General features: G+C 44.0%; 1 protein-coding gene across 2 annotated transcripts in view; it reads left to right on the top strand.

The window, feature by feature from the left end:
- The window catches only part of KATNAL2 (katanin catalytic subunit A1 like 2), a 112,093-nt gene that overhangs the window by 57,914 nt on the left and 35,282 nt on the right, over positions 1 to 18,897 (top strand). The window contains exons 3-9 of one of the 2 annotated variants that reach the window (XM_025273630.3): positions 7,043 to 7,209; positions 8,752 to 8,791; positions 10,525 to 10,642; positions 11,710 to 11,808; positions 13,959 to 14,057; positions 14,267 to 14,344; positions 18,451 to 18,549. In XM_025273630.3, coding sequence (XP_025129415.3) covers positions 7,043 to 7,209; positions 8,752 to 8,791; positions 10,525 to 10,642; positions 11,710 to 11,808; positions 13,959 to 14,057; positions 14,267 to 14,344; positions 18,451 to 18,549 — 700 coding nt within the window. Of the gene's footprint in view, positions 1 to 7,042; positions 7,210 to 8,748; positions 8,792 to 10,524; positions 10,643 to 11,709; positions 11,809 to 13,958; positions 14,058 to 14,266; positions 14,345 to 18,450; positions 18,550 to 18,897 lie in introns of both variants that reach the window. The other variant, XM_006075263.4, reaches the window with a different exon arrangement.

Below are 18,897 nucleotides of genomic sequence, written 5' to 3'. Positions count from 1 at the left end.
CATTAGATCTTCAATTACAAAATGTGGCCTTTCTCATAATACCTTACATCAAAATTTTGGAAATGGCCTTTTTTCTCATGGTAAACATGATGAACATGGTAAACATCACTGCAGATGGTGACTGCAGCCATGAAATTAAAAGACGCTTACTCCTTGAAAGGAAAGTTATGACCAACCTAGACAGCATATTCAAAAGCAGAGACATTACTTTGCCAACAAAGATCCATCTAGTCAAGGCTATGGTTTTTCCAGTGGTCATGTATGGATGTGAGAGTTGGACTGTGAAGAAAGCTGAGCACTGAAGAATTGATGCTTTTGAGCTGTGGTTTTGGAGACTCTTGAGAGTCCCTTGGACTGCAAGGAGATCCAGCCTAGATCCTAGAGATCAGTTCTGGGTGTTCATTGGAAGGACTCATGTTGAAGCTGAAACTCCAATACTTTGGCCACCTGATGGGAAGAGCTGACTCATTTGAAAAGACCCTGGTGCTGGGAAAGATTGAAGGCAAGAGGAGAAAGGGACGACAGAGGAAGAGATGGTTGGATGGCATCACCAACTAGGTGATGGACATGAGTTTGGGTTAACCCCAGGAGTTGGTGATGGACAGGGAGGCCTGGCATGCTGCAGTTCATGGGGTCACAAAGCATCGGACACGACTGAGCAACTGAACTGAACTGAAACATGATGAACTGCGTCATGTTTAACATTAGATCTTCATGTCATTGAAGATCTAATGTCAGTCCAGGAGAGAAGAGCAATTGACGAACCAGGCAGTCTGCATGTGGGCAGTGGGTTGCTCTGCACTTTTCACCATTCATTGATGGAAAGCACTTCCAAGGGCAGCGTAGTGCCAAGTGTCTGCTCTAAAACCGGGGCTGGCGGGTTGGTGTGGTAGGAAGGGCTTTCAGGGTAGAAACACAGACTCAGCAGCCAGTATTGTTGTTGTTCAGTCGCTAAGTCATGTCCGACTCTTTGTCACCTATGGGCTGCAGCACGCCAGACTTCCCTGTCCTTCACTGTCTCTGGAGTTTGCTCAAACTCATGTCCACTGAGTCAGTGATGCAATCCAACCATCTCGTCCTCTGTCACTCCCTTCTCCTGATGCCCTCAGTCTTTCCCAGCATCAGGGTCTTTTCCAATGAGTCAGCTCTTCGCATCAGGTGGACAGAATATTGGAGCTTCAGCTTCAGCATCAATCCTTCCAATGAATATTCAGGGTTTATTTCCTTTAGGAATGACTGGATTGACTGGTTTGATCAACTTGTGTCCAAGAGACTCTGAAGAACCTTCTCCAGCACCACAATTCGAAAGCATCAGTTCTTCAGTGCTCAGGCTTTTTTATTATCCAAGTCTCACATCACGACTGAAAAAACCATGGCTCTGACTATAGGACCTTTGTCGGCAAAGCGATGTCTGCTTTTTAATACTCTGTCTAGGTTTGTCATAGCTTTTCTTCCAGGAGCAAGCTTTTTTTAATTTCATGGCTTTAGTCACCGTCCGCGGTGATTTTGGAGCCCAAGAAAATAAAATATGCCACTGTTTCCACTTTTCCCCCATTTATTTGCCATGAAGTGATGGGAGCAGATGACATCATCTTGGTTTTTTGAATGTTGACTTTTAAGCCAGCTTTCTCACTCTCCTCTTTCACCTTGATCAAGAGGTTCTGCCTTGATGGAGGAGCCAATCTGCCTTGGTTCAAATGCCCACTCTATTCTTTGCTAACCAGTGACCTTGGGCAATCTACTTACTTTCTTTGTCCCTCAGTTCCCTTGCTTGTAAAATGGAGTAATGGAAGATAATGAGTGTCAGGCACATGTTTTATTATGAGGATTAAACATATGACTTGCTTCGAGTAGTGCCTGACACCACGTGAGCATATATGAGTCCTTGCTTATTGTTACTGTGGAGGAGGTACGAGCTGGATTTTATTCTTCTAATACACAACCTGGTTCAGCAAAGAACTTAAAGCAGTTAAAAATGTGGGTTTGGCCCACTTTTCATTATCTTTTGATAAAAATCTCAGCTCCATTCAAAAAACTCTGAGCTGAATTACCTCGAGACAGTGTTTTCTAAGCACCTGGAACTCTACAACATTCTGCAGAATGTTAATTGATATGACTTCAAATGAGCTTTATGGTCAAGTAAGCTTGGCAAACATTGGGTTCAGTTCAGTTCAGTTCAGTCGCTCAGTCATGTCCAACTCTTGGCGACCCCATGAACCGCAGCACGCCAGGCCTCCCTGTCCATCACCAACTCCCAGAATCCACCCAAACCTATATCCATTGAGTCGGTGATGCCATCCAACCATCTTATCCTCTGTTGTCCCCTTCTCCTCCTGCCCTCAATCTTTCCCAGCATCAGGGTCTTTTCCAACGAGTCAGCTCTTCGCATGAGGTGGCCAAAGTATTGGAGTTTCAGCTTCAACATCAGACCTAGCAATGAACACCCAGGATGGATCTCCTTTAGGACGGACTGGTTGGAACTCCTTGCAATTTGCAATCCAAGGGACTCTCAAGAGTCTTTTCCAACACCACAGTTCAAAAGCATCAATTCTTTGGCACTCAGCTTTCTTTATAGTCCAACTCTCACATACATACATGACCACTGGAAAAACCATAGCCTTGACTAGATGGACCTTTGTTGGCAAAGTAATGTCTCTGCTTTTTCATATGCTATCTAGGTTGGTCATAACTTTCCTTCCAAGGAGTAACCGTCTTTTAAGTTCGTGGCTGCAGTCACCATCTGCAGTGATTTTGGAGCCCAGAAAAATAAAGTCTGACACTGTTTCCACTGTTTCCCTGTCTGTTTGTCATGAAGTGATGGGACCAGATGCCATGATCTTCGTTTTCTGAATGTTGAGCTTTAAGCCAACTTTTTCACTCTCCTCTTTCATCAAGAGGATCTTTAGTTCTTCTTCACCTTCTGCCATAAGGGTGGTGTCATCTGCATATCTGAGGTTATTGATATTTCTGCTGGCAATCTTGATTCCAGCTTGTGCTTCTTCCAGCCCAGCGTTTCTCATGATGTACTCTGCATAGAAGTTAAATAAACAGGGTGACAATATACAGCCTTGATGTACTCCTTTTCCTATTTGGAACCAGTCTGTTGTTCCATGTCCAGTTCCAACTGTTGCTTCCTGACCTGCATACAGGTTTCTCAAGAGGCAGGTCAGGTGGTCTGGTATTCCCATCTCTTTCAGAACTTTCCACAGTTTATTGTGATCCACACAGTCAAAGGCTTTGGCTTAAACTAGGTTAAACAGGCTCCTTTATTTCCTGACTTCTCAGATCTTCTAATTTACATACAATGGGAATATATCTGTGCTAAAATCACAGTATTCTGGGCTTTGCAAACCAATTTGGCCAAGGAACTGATTTTTCCTCAGGCCATCTTTAGGGACTGGTTTTTCATGGAACACTCTGAGAAATGCTGCCTTCACAGATTCACTGACCCTTATAGACCTGAACTCACCTTATAAGGCCCCAACATTATGAGCTTTGTATTAATAGATGCTTGATAAGTGTTATTTGAACAGCCATTGAGAAACTTACTAGCAGGTAGATGGGTGAAATAATTGGAAAGAAAGACACAGCAATTCACACAGGTAATTACTGTGTTTTTTTTTTGTTTTGTTTTTGTTTTTATTCTAGAAACTGTATCAGGAGAACTGTAACAACAAAAAGACAAAAGTCACATAGCTATCCTTTCTCCTGCAGGTGCTATTACTGCCTCAAGAATCGACTGTTTACAAAACATGCATTTCCGCTTTCTGCCACGAGATGGCCTCTTGCATCTGTAATTGATAGAAGTTATGCTAAAGTTGATCATTTCCAGAGACCTGCTGGGAAAGGGAGAGATGAATGAATTATCAAGTTGAAAAATGTTTAAGGACATATTAGTGTCATGAAAATAGACTTGCCTTAAATGAAAAGCTGAGAGGATTGATTTGTGTGTATTAAAATAAAAATAGAGAAAGCGTTGTAGGGAAGGCCATGTGAGCTGGTCTTGAAAGATGTATAAAATGTGGATAGACTGTTGTGATGGACAAGGACGTTTTAGACAGGGGCACAGAGCAAGCAGGGGCAGGGCATAAGTGAACCACTAGGTAAACAAAAATCAGAGATCAAATGCATGAGGGAGAGTTAGTGAGAGCCGCCAGTGAGGGGTCATGGCTGCGGTTCCTCTAGCTCCGCACGTGCACCTCCTCTGGCCCCAGTGCCTGTTACCAGCCTCTCCGGCATCTCTTCTACTGTGGCTTTCTCCTTACTGCTCACACCTCTTTTTAAAGTCCTGTCACTCTGTTGGTTAAGAATTTCCAGTAGCTCCTGCTACCAACTCTGTTAAATTCAGACCTCGTTCAAGCCCAAACAGTGGAATAGGAACACACAGACATAGCTCTGCGGACTTCCCTGGTGGTCCAGTGGTTAAGACCTTGCGCTCCCAGTGCAGGGGGTACAAGTTCAATCCCTGGTAGGGGAACTATGATCCCACATTCCCCATGGAATGGCAAGAAAAAAAAAATCCTGTTTTCTTGATCAATTAGTTTAGGAAATATGGGGCCTGCCATCATCTATTGTTATCATTTTTAAGCCCAAACTCTGTGATCCTGGAAAGTGTTCAGAATGTGATGTCAGGAAAGCAGTCTTTATATTCAGGCAGTCTCTAATGTATGTTCCCATCTTTTTTTTTTTTTTAAACAAGTATATGTATGTAAGTATATGTGTATTTAAGTCATTTTAAAAATGTTTGGAAAGAGAGAAAACATTAACATTGTCTCTGAGTAGTGCAGTTTTCTTTTGACTTATCTGTATTTTCTAATTTTTTCTTAAATGAGCATGTATTACATCATACTAAACAAAAAATTATTAATAAAAATGGATTGAGTTTTTTTCTATGTAAAATGGGGATTAAGACATAGGATAGGAGCCTGATGAGCCATTAAGGAGTATAGAAGCTGACTGACCTGATCAATTCACGTTCGCAAATTCTTTAAATTAAGCAAGGTACTTGAAGTTGTCATGGCAACCTCTTTTAAGAAAGTTTAGTCCTCTGATCTGAATCTGGAACACAGAAGGAAGCATGATAAAAAAGGAAAGTTTTCTCCTTTATATGTTCCCAGGGTTGAAATCAAAGAGAAAGACCTCTAACTGGAGTCCTCAATCTGAGGTCTTTGGATGAGTTCCTGAAATTATATGCTAATTTGTATGTATTTGCATGTTTTTCAGGAGAGAGTTTTTGGTTTTCAAAGAGGTTGAGGACTCAGATTAAAACCAGAGTTTTTCCACTTTCAGAGGATTGTGAGACAAGGAGCTTGCTTTTATTGCTAAGACCACTTAAGTCAGACAGCCTCTGACTGACCAGGTTAAAATGAGCGAGGGACCCATGGTACTGACACTACATGCATACAGAGGCAGCTGGTGGTATAATCTGCGACCAACGAAGAAATTATCAGAAACAGTACATCCAAGGAGATGACACTTCTTATACTAAATTTCCTTAGTGATGTCGATCAACAGACTTTTGGAATCCCCTTCAGAGCACGTGACATGTTCTTTTCAGCTACTTCAATGATGGCAAGCCTTACCTATTGTGGTTAAACTGGGGTTTTATCACTTGTCAAATGTTACCTGAAATGAATACTAGTAAATAAAGAAGTAAGCAAGTTGGGCAAATAACCATCTTTGGCTAAACATGAATAAAAGTAAATTACAAGATATTTTCTTAGTTAATTTACTTATTTGACTTTTAAGTACTTCCAGTAGCATATTGGACACCTACCGACCTGGGGAGTTCCTCTATCAGTATCCTATCATTTTGCCTTTTCATACTGTTCATGGGGTTCTGAAGACAAGAATACTGAAGTGGTTTGCCATTCCCTTCTCCAGTGGACCACATTTTGTCAGACTGAAAAAGTTGACTTAAAGCTCAACATTCAGAAAACTAAGATCATGGCATCTGGTCCCATCACTTCATGGGAAATAGATGGGGAAACAGTGGAAGCAGTGTCAGATTTTATTTTTCTGGGCTCCAAAATCACTGCAGATGGTGATTGCAGCCTGAACTTAAAAGACGCTTACTCCTTGGAAGGAAAGTTATGACCAACCTAGATAGCATATTCAAAAGCAGAGACATTACTTTGTCAACAAAGGTTCGTCTAGTCAAGGCTATGGTTTTTCCAGTGGTCATGTATGTATGTGAGAGTTGGACTATGAAGAAAGCTGAGCGCCAAAGAATTGATGCTTTTGAACTATGGTGTTGGAGAAGACTCTTGAGAGTCCCTTGGACTGCAAGGAGGTCCAACCAGACCATCCTAAAGGAGATCAGTCCTGGGTGTTCATTGGAAGGAATGATGCTAAAGCTGAAACTCCAGTACTTTGGCCACCTCCTGGGAAGAGTTGACTCATTGGAAAAGACTCTGATGCTGGGAGGGATTGGGGGCAGGAGGAGAAGGGGACGACAGAGGATGAGATGGCTGGATGGCATCACTGACTCAATGGGCGTGGGTCTCAGTGAACTCCGGGAGTTGGTGATGGACAGGGAGGCCTGGCGTGCTGCATTTCATGGGGTCGCAAAGAGTCGGACACGACTGAGCGACTGAACTGAACTGAAGTTCTTCCAAAATGTCTTTTTAATTTTTATTTACGTGTTTACTTGGCCGTGCTATGTCTTAGTTGTGGCCCCTGGAGTCTTCCATCTGCGTTGAGGCGTGTAGGGTCTTTAGCTGTGGCATGTGCACTCTTAGTTGCAGCATGTGGGACCTAATTCCCTGAGCAGGGATCAAACCCAGGCCCCCTGCATTGGGAGTGCAGAGTCTTAGCTGCTGGACCACTGTGGAAGTCCCCAAAATGTTTTGAAAGACAGTGTTTGGGCATACTTAACCTATGTGGTGGAGCTCTTTACTATACAGGCAAACCTTGTATGTTCTAGTTTTTGTTTAATGTACTCTTTAATATACGCTTACTATTTGTATTGAGTTTCTTTGGACTTTGCCTTTATTCTCTTTACCTAGAGTTAATTTTTTTCTTTCTTTTGTGAAATGGCCAGATATATTGATGCAGCCAATGCTTTGGAGCAAGAAACTAAAATGGGGTTACGACGCTTTCAAGTTTGTGACAACGTTGATCTTGAAACTATTTTGATGGAATATGAGAGCTATTATTTTGTAAAGTTTCAGAAATACCCCAAAATTGTCAAAAAGGCATCAGACACAGGTACATGGCTATTTTCTAGAAGTAAGGCGCTATCTCATCTTTAAGTTCTGTGTGTCTTCCTCATTTTATTCCCAGATAGAGGATGTCCTCCACCCTACACTGAAAGAATAGACCAGAAGGATTCTGTAGCCTCTTTTAGATCCAGTGCAGACGATTTAAACATGATTGTCTGGACACTGATGTCCCTTTTTGTCATGTCGGCATTTGCTTGAAGACTGTATGGTTTAGGGCAGTGAAAACAAAACCCCAGCGTGTCACAGGTACTTTTTAGAAGATCAACATTACTTTCATTTCTTTAGAGATGGAAAGAGCTGTTGGAAGACAATAAATGACAGAAGACTTTTTTCTTGTTGGGAAGACCTATTATCTATCTTGAAAATAACATGAAAATGAGTATTGGTGAGGCTAATAGCTCATGTATAGATAATGAAATGCTTTTGAAAGCCATCAATCCAGATAATGATCAATATAATGCAAAGACCCAGTATAGGTTAGCAGTCAAGGAGGCTGGCTGGAGGGAAGATCTAAAGTTAGGGCCCTGTGTTTTGTAGTGACATTGACTTAGAAGTCTGTAAGTGGGGGAAGTAATTATAAACCAAGGGAGATCATTGTCCTGTTTACAAGGCACTTGTTAAGCCACAGACTTTAACATTTCATGTAGGGACCAGGAAACCAAAAGGAACGTCAATTAAAAATAGCCAGGGCTGAATCACAGAGCTGGAAGGGGTCCGAGAGAGCAAGAGAGGTTTTATCTGCACTCTCTTCCAGTTCAGTGTTCATAGCTCTACATCCGTGGCTGGTTGTTGGATCTGGGTTTTGACAGAAAAAAGCAGAGACTCCTAACCACTGGGCCACAGGACTGTTACTGACATGACTTGATTTTAATGCTAGTTCTAGCTTGGAACCACACTCTCCTGGGATACTGGGCACAGTGTCTTTAGTTTAAGGTAAACAGGCAGGGTTTGACTGATAAGTGTTCCATTCTGGTGTCCCAGAAAGTGAAAGCGAAAGTGTTAGTTGCTCAGTTGTGTCCAGTTCTTTACGACCCCATGGACTTTAGCCCGTTAGGCTCCTCTGTCCATGGAATTCTCCAGGCAAGAATACTGGAGTGGGTGGCCATTCCCTCCTTCAGGGGTCTTCCTGACCCGAGGATCGAACCCAGGTCTCCTGCACTGCAGGCAGATTCTTTACCGTCTGAACCATGTCCCAGGGACCACAGCAAAATAGTGTCAAGTTCATGAAAACTTAATGAAATGGTAACTATAAAGCAGCCCACACTGGAGCTGCCACCGAGTCTGTGGTCTCCCAACACGTTTAATATCTTCTGAAGCCTTTGGGGTCTTTGTGTGGAAATGCTTGGGAAGCTTGGGCTTCTTTCTCTTTGCTGGTAATTCCATTCCTGTCTAGATGAGAATAGCTTACAGCTTCTGCATGTAGCACCAATTTTAAGTACAATGTAAAAGGACAAACATACCTGAAAAATCACTTTCTCTTAAAAATTTATATTTCCTTCTCCTCTTGATATTTGTTTTGCCACAGCAGAAAACAGTTTACCTCAAAGAAGTGGAGGGAAGACCAGAAGGTAAAGTAAATGGTAATTCATCTTGACCAACTCAACCCTTAAGAGTTTGTGGGATCCGTTTCCAGAAGATTCTCCAGTGCGGCTCCATGTCTGCCAAGCAGCAATATCAGACCATGGTCCTGTGACCCTGGGGGGCCAGCCATGGGCTCCCCTTATGTTATAGACAGACAGGGCGTGGACCACTGTCGGCTCTCTGCTTTTACGACCAAGAATTGCATCCGCCGATGCTTTGTCTTTCTAGGCTAGGTGGTATGAAAAGTATGGACCTCAGAGACCAAAAGATCCAGGTTCAGTTCCTGGCTCTGCCACTTACAAGCTTGGAGCAAGAGTCTGACACATAGTGAGTTCCCAGAACATAGTAAGCACCTCCCCAGAAATATTTTTCCTTTTCAAATTATAAAGGTCATTTCTCTGTGTACCCCAGATCACGTCCTGACAGTCTGGAGGGAGTCAGGTCTTTCCATTCCTCTCCTTTTCTCACACTCACCTTGTATTTCTTTCTCCAGCTTCTCAAATCCCAGTCTCATCTGGGAGTCGTGGTGTCTGACTGGAGCCCCTCTGTCTCCTGACTCTTCTGGGTTGACACTTGCCTCAGTGTCCCCCGTGTTCCCCTCCTCCCACTCCAGGCCACACTCCTGTCAGCAGAGCCTGTTCACAAAGTGCCCAGGACCGCACAGCTGCGGGGCATCAAGGCCTGTGCTCTTTGTATTACAGGAAAGCCCAGACCTCAGGGGAAAGTGGCAGTGGGCTTCCAGTAGAGACCACACAATCCCTCAGGCCGTGAGCAAAGTTTAAAAAAAAAATCTTAGGACACAATTAAAAGAAGAAAACTTAGATTGTGATCGTAGGTAACTCACTGGGTCCTCGAGAGCTTCTGTGAGCCCCATGGACTCCCTGCTCTGTGACTCCAAGTCCCTTGTCCACAGCCTGAGAAGGAAGGGACTTAGCCGCCTCATCTTTTATAAGTGAAGACCTTTGGCGTCATTTAAAGAAGAGCCGCGGAGCCCGAGCCTACTTCACCATGACAGTCACGGGGTCCCTCAGCCTGAGGCTACCTTTGCTTTCATGCAGTTCTTTCTGAACAGTCTCTTTGTTTTCACCAAAGTGTTCTTCTTTTCTTTATAGTTTCCATAAAGCTAGTCAGACTCCGGTAATAAATGATAACTACTTGTGAACAGAAACAGTGAGGTGCATTTTAAGAGGCAGCTTCGGAATGCGTATGGAAACCTGATTGCTTTTCAGCCGCAGGTTCATCCCTGGAACCTCCTTAGCACTCCGTATCTGGCAGAACGCTCTGGGAGCGACTGTCTGGGAGCGCCTTGCTCCTTTAGCCCTGGAGCAGGGTGGCACGGGGCAGTGGGGGTTTCTTCAGCTTCTCTCTGGGTAGCTGTTCATACACGGCAGCCATTGAGGTTGGGTGGCAAATTGTTGGCTTTAAGAAAGATAGCTAGAAAAATGATGCATGGCATTTGTGTATAATCTTATACTCTAAACAGTTATTGAAATGAGAGGTTGTGTCATGAGAGGAGACGGTGGACCCTCTAGCCCCGCCTTAGACCTGGCAGGTAGACTGAAGATGGGCAGAGCTGGGCCAGACTGGGTGGGAGGATGGTCCAGATGGATTTGTGCCTGCAGATCTTTCCAGAACTCTCTTTAAATGCACTGTGTGAGGTGTTTGTGATCTCAGATTCAGTTAACAGGATTTCCTCCAAGGTCTTTGTTCCCTGCCCTAGGGTGATGACCGACAGTTGTCAGAATCTTCCCAAGATCAACCAGCAGAGGCCGCGGTCCAAAACCACCGTGGGAAAGCCTGGGGACGCCAGGCCCCTCCACACGGAGCATCCTAAACAGGTTGGGACGGCTTTGCTTGGCTCCTGTACCATTGCAGGTGGCTGAGAAACAGCCCCAAGGAAGTAGTCACGTTTGTTTGTTCATCGAGGACAGTTTGATTTTGTTCAGTTACAGAGTTTCTTCCAGCACTTGGAAGGAGGATTCCTTCCTCCCCACAAACTTTCGGCTGGTCTGAGGCTGGGTGACAGGCCTTGAGGGGTGAATCCTAGGCCCAGTCAGAGCAGGAGGGCCTGGTTCCTACAAGGCTCAGTCTTCCTCTTGAGGAAGCTGGAGGTGCCAGCTCTTCCCATCCCACAGGGTATCCCTGGGGTCCTAAGTGTAGGTTGGGGTGGTCTTGGTGTGGCTGGGCTTCAAGTCTCCTGTTGGGTTTCTCCAAGGCACACATGGTGGGTCACTAACCCAGACCTCCACACTTGGCTTTCTGTGGGGAGAGATGGGCAAGCAAGAGGAGAGAGAGAGCCCAGTAGGCGAGTGAAACCCATGCTGAGAACCTTTGGTCCAGGACAAAACATACCAACCAGGTTTGAAGAAAAGAGAACCAATGGAAATGGTGAAGAGGAAAGGGAAGAATGCATGTCAAAGCTGTCCAGGGGGATAGAAAGTCATTATTTCACAACTCAGTAAGGGTCAGAGGGAATCTCTCATCTTCAAGGGGGTTGTGTGGTCCTGGCCACTGTAGACTGGCTCAGGTGGAAGCAAGGTAAAGCAGGATGGGGCAGGATGAATCCCACAGGAGGCTGGCTGCCTGTTGACTGCTGTGTTTCCAAACTCAGCCACCCCTGGCCACAGACACCTCTGGTCCCAGGAGAAAAGACAGGCCTGTGAGTGGAGGTGGGTGGAGGCCCAGCCATTTCTTCCACTGTTTGTGGGGCTCAGAGCCTGTGGCTTCCTGGGACAGCTCCTCCCACCCAGCACAAGCAGAGTTTATTTGTCTTGTTGGGTCTGCACAAAAGTGTTGGAGGTCCCCATTTGCAGAAGGATTTGGGACGACAGGACAGGCAACTGCAGCCAGCATCTCAAAATTGTTTTCTGTCGCTGACTTCTCACTTCTCTTCCTCTTTCTCCAGGAGGTTGTCAGTCACACTCACAAGGAGAATGCTGACTTCGGCTTAAGTATATCTGGAATCAACAAAGGCAGTGGAGAAGAAAACGTCCGTCCACAAAAAGTAAGCGGGACTCATGAAGCAAACACTGAATGGGGAATTTCCCTTTTCTTTCTGAAAATGAAAAATTTTGAGTGTTACATTTGTCAAACAGATAAGGTAGTATGTGATGATCAAAGGTTGGCTGTGGGGTGAACTGGGAAGAGATGGGCTGAGGATGAAACCCTGAGGTCCTGGACCAGGTCTCCCTTCTGGATGGGTAGATTTGAATTAGTGGCTCCATCTCCAAAGGGCTCAGTTTCCCATTTATAAATTGTGGGGTTTGGAAGAGATGGCTTGGTTCCTTTCAGCTTAAAAATCCTGTGATTACAGTGATCAACTCTCCCGCATTATTTAAGGAGTTGTGGCCTCACATTCATTCCTTTCTGCCCTGTCAGTGGGAGTTGACTAGCAGTGTCCCTTTCTCCTTGGAGATATGGCTCCGGATTTGAATGTAATTTCATGTGAACCTCAGTTGATATAAGGTTGATCTTGTCCTCGATAGCCATTTCTACTGCTTTCCTAATGAACTTCATGTCCTGATTTGTGCGTAAGAGTCTTTCAAACAGAAAAGACCCAGTTTGGGTAGCTGTAGGCTACAGGCAAGTAAAAATGTGTCACTTGGAAATAAAAAGCAGCATCGACACCAGTGTGTTTCTCTTGACTGTAACTTTGAGGACTGAGTTCCATTCAGAGTTAGCTTGCTTTCTTCGATCCTATGGGACTGCTGACTCACCTCTAGCCAGCGCTTCTCAGGCAAACTAAACTCTGGATGTGTGTGTCTGGAGGGAAATGGGGAACATCTCCCTGGAAATCAAGGGGAATTGGCTCCTTTTAGGGCCTCAATTATATGGGTGAATGCTGGAGCTGACACATTCCGATCAGTGCCGCCCACAAAGAAGCACTTCCTGCTCACTGTTCCTACCTTATCACGTTTTCCAGTCACTTTCGTGCTCAGCAGTGTTGCAGCATTAGTTGCTCTTAGGAACATCTCAAGTTGATATGAACGGATATTTCTAATCAGGTCAAGGAAGGGGCTGTTTAATCCAGCATTTAACCTTTGAAAGAATCTGGCTGTAAATTCTGTTTGCAGCAGAAATGCCCTCAGGTTAAGCTTTGGACAGTTTCTGCCTAACGTTTCATGAGCTGAAGAAGGGGTTATAGTCAGGGCCCATCTCCAAAAACTGGGGCTTCATTGTCATCTCAGAGGTGCCCGATCTCAGAGCCTCCAAAGCTCAAGATACCCAAGTCCCCTTGCAGACTTACTAGGTGTATTGTTCTCAAGGCACTAGCTTTGAAGTCAGCCTGCCTAGGTTCAAATCCCACGTCTCACCTTCCTGACTGATTCTTGGGCAAGTTTTTAGATCTCTCCAAGCCTCATTTCTCTCATCTGTGAAATGGAAATAATCATAGTGTGCACCTCCAATGTCATAATGAACAGAGAGCACACGATAAACACTCAGTAAGTGTTGGCTACTGTTATTGCCATTTAATTTTGACATGTGTTCTTGCTTTTTCCTTCTTTCTATACAGGGGACAGTGGCATCAGAAGGAGGCTGGGTATGGGAGATAGATATCTGGGTTTGAATCCTGGTCTTAAGTTCCTTGTTAGCTGTGGGACCCTGGGTAGATCATTTCACTTCTCTAGGCTTACCTCCACATCTGTGAAGCTAGGATGCCACTCCCGACTAGCAGAAGTGTTATAAGAATTGGCAGTAATCCACAGCAGGTACCTCACACACCTGATTTGTGCCAGGCACTCTCCTGAGTGCTGAAGGTACAGTATAGTCAGTAGATAGGAACTATCATTATTCTTGTGCCAATGAGTTCTTCCCACGTGTGGAATATTTTAAAAGAAAGATGATACAGCGGAATTGGACACGTAGAAAACTGGTGGTGCATCAGGAGCTGAAAAATGCTTGGGAATTATATTCAAGCCAACTTCATTGTGGAAAATTTATTTATAATGTGTTTTTTCTTTTTTTCCTGGAGTGCCCCAACCTGAGGAAATCATCTTGTTCATTATTAGCATAGCTTCCTCTTAAAGCTTTACTTTAAGTTTGCACTGCAGACCATGGTACATAAATGTGTCTTGATTTAATGAAGCCGAGCTATTAAGGATAGTGTCCCCTCCTGTTTTAATGGCCCCTGCAATAACTATTACTCCCTTTCAGGGCCCAATCATTGACTTCCGAGGGCTGCTCACAGATGCCATCAAAGGAGCAACCAGTGAACTTGGCTTGAACAGCTTCGACTGTAACCCGGACCCCTCAGTAAGTGGCTAGGATGGGACATTCATCTTGCAAACTGCCCAAATCCAGATGAAATTCTGGAGTACAATTTTGAGTCCAGAGGAGCCTTGAGGTCCAGTTAAAGGTCACAGCGACCTGCCACCGTTTGTGTCATGGAGCTCTGTGCCCTGTTTTCCTTCCTAAGTGATGAAGCAATATTGTAACGTGAGGCTTTCTACTCTCATCATCAGGAACGACTGTTGAAACCTCTGAGTGCATTTATTGGCATGAACAGTGAGATGCGAGAATTGGCAGCCGTGGTGAGCCGGGTAAGATCTGATATTCAATTCACAAATTTACGGAGGCAGACTGGAGCTCCAGGAGCATTGTGGGCTGCTTCTTTTATTAATAACAATAAATATGATCATTTATTTATAAAGTGCCCCCACTTGTGAAGGCACTCATATTGTTTAGAGGCACAATAATGCATGATGAATAAATTATAGAATCATAAAATTACAATACAGAAAGCCCACCATCTCACTATAGAGGCCAAGAAAACCCAAAGAGAAAAGGACTTAGAAAGGAAGGGACAGGTGAAAGGTTTTAGAGTTAAGCCAAGATTTAAGGAAAGAAAGCCTCTTAGAGAAGGAGAGAGGACGTCTGTGTTTTGTTTAAACAGTCTAAGCCTAGAAATAGAGATGTCGGGAGTCTGGTTTCATAATTGGAAATTTTCATGAAGAAACAGATTAGTAGGAAAGATCTTACCATCTACACGACTGATTTTTTTTTTCAAGCTTGGTCCCCCAGGACCTAAAGGCAGTGAAATCTAGTGGTGGATGACACACAAGCTTGGGAATAGATTGACCTGGATTTGATTTCTAGATCCTCCTCTTTTTCACTCTGTGACTTGGGGCAAGTTCCTTAGTAACAGAATAGATTCCTGAGTTACAGGAGATTTTTCTAATCTCCAGTGATCTCATATTTAATGAAAGACTGAAACCTAGGCAGGCTCCGTTCTGGATGTTTAAAATGATGCAAAAATTGCACAGCTGCTCCGAGGTCATTAAGGTCCCCAGGTCTCCATTTAGCCCAGCGGGTGTCCCCTGCACGCCTCTGATGTGTCAGGCACGTGCTGGTGGCTGGAAGCACAAAGGTGAACGGTAGCTGGAAAGGATCTGTATCTTCTTAGGGAAGAAGAGACACAGGAAATAGCCCATGAGAAAGGGTAGAAGAGGGCGGAGGGGAGGCGTTCTGGGCAGAGGTACAGACAAGTGAGTTGTAGCGCCTATGCAGTGTTTCTGGGGAACCAACTGAAACACCATTAGAAACTGCGGGATGAAGGGACTGGAGAGTGAGGCTGGGGTTCCTGCGTGTTAGGGCGCTGTGAACAGTACCCGAGGCTGGGCTCAGTCTATATCAGATGGAGAATCTCTGAAAGGCATCCATCAGGAGAATGGGATAATCAAATGTGCTTTTAGACAGCTTGTTCTAATGACAGTGTGGAAGGCCATCAGAGAAATGGAGATAGGAAGACCAGCTCAGGAGTTATTATCAGTGAGAGGATGAGGGGTCAAGCCAGGCTACGGTAATTAGGATGCATGAGAGCAGAGAAAAGCATTGTTATACCCCCAAATCAAGTCTTGTTACTGTCTTTGCAAATGGATACCGTGACTAGTGGTGATATAGTTGTGGAGTAGAAGTGGCCTGGAATGATTCCACCTGGAATCCTTTCTACAGAACTGTGAGAGGCAGTCATATGGACTCTGCTTGAAAGCCGACAGGGACGGGGAGCTCACCTCCCACTGAGGCAGTTCTACTGAGTTCTGATAACTTTTGACTGAGATTAGGAGGAGCTTCCTGTTGGGAAATTATAAACACTACCATGTGGAATTCAGTGTCAGTGCTTGATGAGGACAAGAGATACTGCTGTAACTGATGGACGCCTTGAACTCCAGTGAATGCCCATTGTGTGCAAAGCTTTTCCTAAGAAAGTTTGGTAATAAGACTGAGTGGCCGGTCCTTTCAAGACGAGGTGGTTCTCCCAAGATTGGGAAGACTGAGATCTTTGTCATCTCACCCAGGAATGGATCCTACATATCACGCAGTATCAAAATCACCTGCGTAAAGAGCTTCTCTAAGAAACGTTGTCACCCCTTGTGGAGGGACCTGGGAGGATGGAGGACTGAGTGGGGGCATAGCATCTCACCAGCATTTAAAAAATACGTTTTTACATATTATATAGATTTATTTATTAGGTTGCACCAGGTCTCAGTTGCAGCACACAGGATCTTCATTGCATCATGGGGGATCTTTTGTTGCAGTGTGAGGGCTCAGCAGTTGCGACACTTGGGCTTAGTTGGCACTTGGGGTTAGTGGCCTCTTGGCACGTGGGATCTCAGTCCCAGACCAGGGATCAAGCCCACGTCCCCTGCATTGAGAGGGTGATTTTTAACCACTAGACCACCAAGGAAGTCCCTGGTTTTATGTTTTTGAATCATGTGCATATATCACTTTTTAAAAAATTAAATAAATATAAAATTAGTTTCCAGATTGTTCTGTAGTCACTCAGAATGACTGTGGAAGGGAGGTGGTTTTTTTTTTTCTTTTTGCTATAACACTCTAGACAAGTTTGCCCAATACAGCTCCACTGAGAAAAGCCCCTGAGTGACTGTTCTGAGCATCTTGTGAAATTGAAGTTTGGAGACTGCAAATTAGTTATCAGTAAAAGCTACCTTAATTGATTATCCTCTGTGGTTGCTATGGGGCTCTACTCTGTGAGGGGAAAACTGTATTTTCACTTGGTTGTTGGCTTCCTTGGATTTTGTAGAAGCAATTGCTCCTGATGGAAGTAGGGAGCAATCACTAGGGAAAAAGAGAAATTGGTTTCAGAGGAGCATTATCTCTTTTATGTAGCAAATTAGAAAGTGTTCATGAGATCAAGGAGCAGGAGAGAGTCCAGGCACCAGCTAGGAACTATGTTTCGGATTAAAAGCTAATGTAATTTGTAGGCATGTTCTGTAGCTTCTTTGATTACAGTCGTAAATCAGCATGGTTTGTTATTGACTGAAGACGGGTATAGTCCATTGTTCGGAGATTTTTTCTTTTTGGTAAATTTTATGTAGTATTATTGTTGTTGTTTAGTTGCTAAGTCATGTCCTACTCTTTTGCAACTCCATGGACTGTAGCCCGCCAGGCTCTTCTGTCCATGGGATTTTCCAGGCAAGAATACTGGAGTGGGTTGCTATTTCCTTCTCCAGGGGATCTTCCTGACCTCAGGGATCGAACTCAGGGATTGAATCCACGTCTCCTGCATTGGCAGTTGGATTCTTCACTGAGCCACCTGGGAAGCCCTTTATTTTGTGTGTGTGTATGTAGTTGGAGAAGGAAGTGGCAACCCACTCCAGTATTCTTGCCTGGAGAGTTCCATGGACAGAGGAGCCTGGCGGGCTACAGTCCACGGGGTTGCAAAGAGTCGGACACGACTGACTAACACTTTCCCTTTCATATATATATACACACACATACATATATATTTTGTATATTTAGCTAATATTTGTATATATACATATTTTGTATACATATACATGTATATGTGCATGCATGCTAAGTCAACTCTTCGTGACCCTGTGGGCTATATTCTGTCAGACTCCTCTGCCCATGAGATTCTCCAGGCAAGAATACTGGAATGGGTTGCCATGCCCTCCTCCAGGGGATCTTCCCGACCCAGGGATTGAACCTGCATCTCTTATATCTCCTTCGGTGGCAGGCGGGAACTGTACCACTAGAGCCACCTGGGAAGCCCATGTATGTATATGTATGTATACAAAGCTTTTTTTAAATGTATATATATATATATACACATATATATGTATATGTATATGTATATATATATAAGTAAATGGCAGCCCACTCCAGTATTCTTGCCTGGGAAATCCCATGGACAGAGGAGCCTGGTGGGCTACAATCCATAGGGCTGCAAAGAGTCAGACACAAATAAAGCAACACAGCACACACGCATATACATACATACCTATATGTTTAATTTGGCTCCATCACGTCTTCGTTGTGGTGTGTGGGCTCTAGTTCCCTGACCAGGGATTGAGCAGGGCTCCCCCTGCTTTGGGAGCCCAGAATCTTAACCACTAGACCACCAGAGAAGTCCCTAGGATATTTTTTTTTTTAACCCTAAAAGTACAGTATTATATTATGAATATCTTCTTCAGGGAAAATCACTAAATATTTTCATGGCATCCCTTTGGTGAACTAACTTCAAATTACAATATGTATATACATATATATATAATATGAAAAGTTTTTTTAATCACAATCACTTTATGTCCTATTGCAAGTCAAGTATTCTGCTGCCCCTGTGTTTATTACAGCTGTGAAGGAGAACATTAGTTTTAACAGAATGATCAAATGTGCATTGCAGGACATTTATCTCCATAATCCAAACATAAAGTGGAATGACATTATTGGACTCGATGCAGCCAAGCAGTTAGTCAAAGAAGCTGTTGTGTATCCTATAAGGGTAAGGATGGGAGGCCTCTTGGGAGGCCCAATTTCTGTTCATTATCCATGGGGCAAGCTCACCTATCAGGAAGAGAAAGGGTGATTTTCTGTTTACAAATTGAGTCTTTTTTTTTTAATTTAAATATATTAAAAATTTTTTTACAATATTGTATTGATTTCTGCCGTACAACAGTGTGAATCAGGCATAATTATACATACATCCCCTCCCTCCCGAGTTTTCCCACTTTCCCCCCATGCCATCCCTCCAGGTCATCACAGAGCACCAGACAGCTCCCTGTGCTAAATGGCAGCTTCTCACCAGCTGTCCTTCTTACAGCTGATAGCATGTATATGTTGATGCTACTTT

The sequence above is a fragment of the Bubalus bubalis genome, chromosome 22, assembly GCF_019923935.1.
Source record: "Bubalus bubalis isolate 160015118507 breed Murrah chromosome 22, NDDB_SH_1, whole genome shotgun sequence".
In the NCBI taxonomy this organism is placed as follows: Eukaryota; Metazoa; Chordata; class Mammalia; order Artiodactyla; family Bovidae; genus Bubalus; species Bubalus bubalis.
The sequence above is the reverse complement of the archived record's forward strand: the minus strand, read 5'-3'. Positions and strand labels throughout refer to the sequence as shown.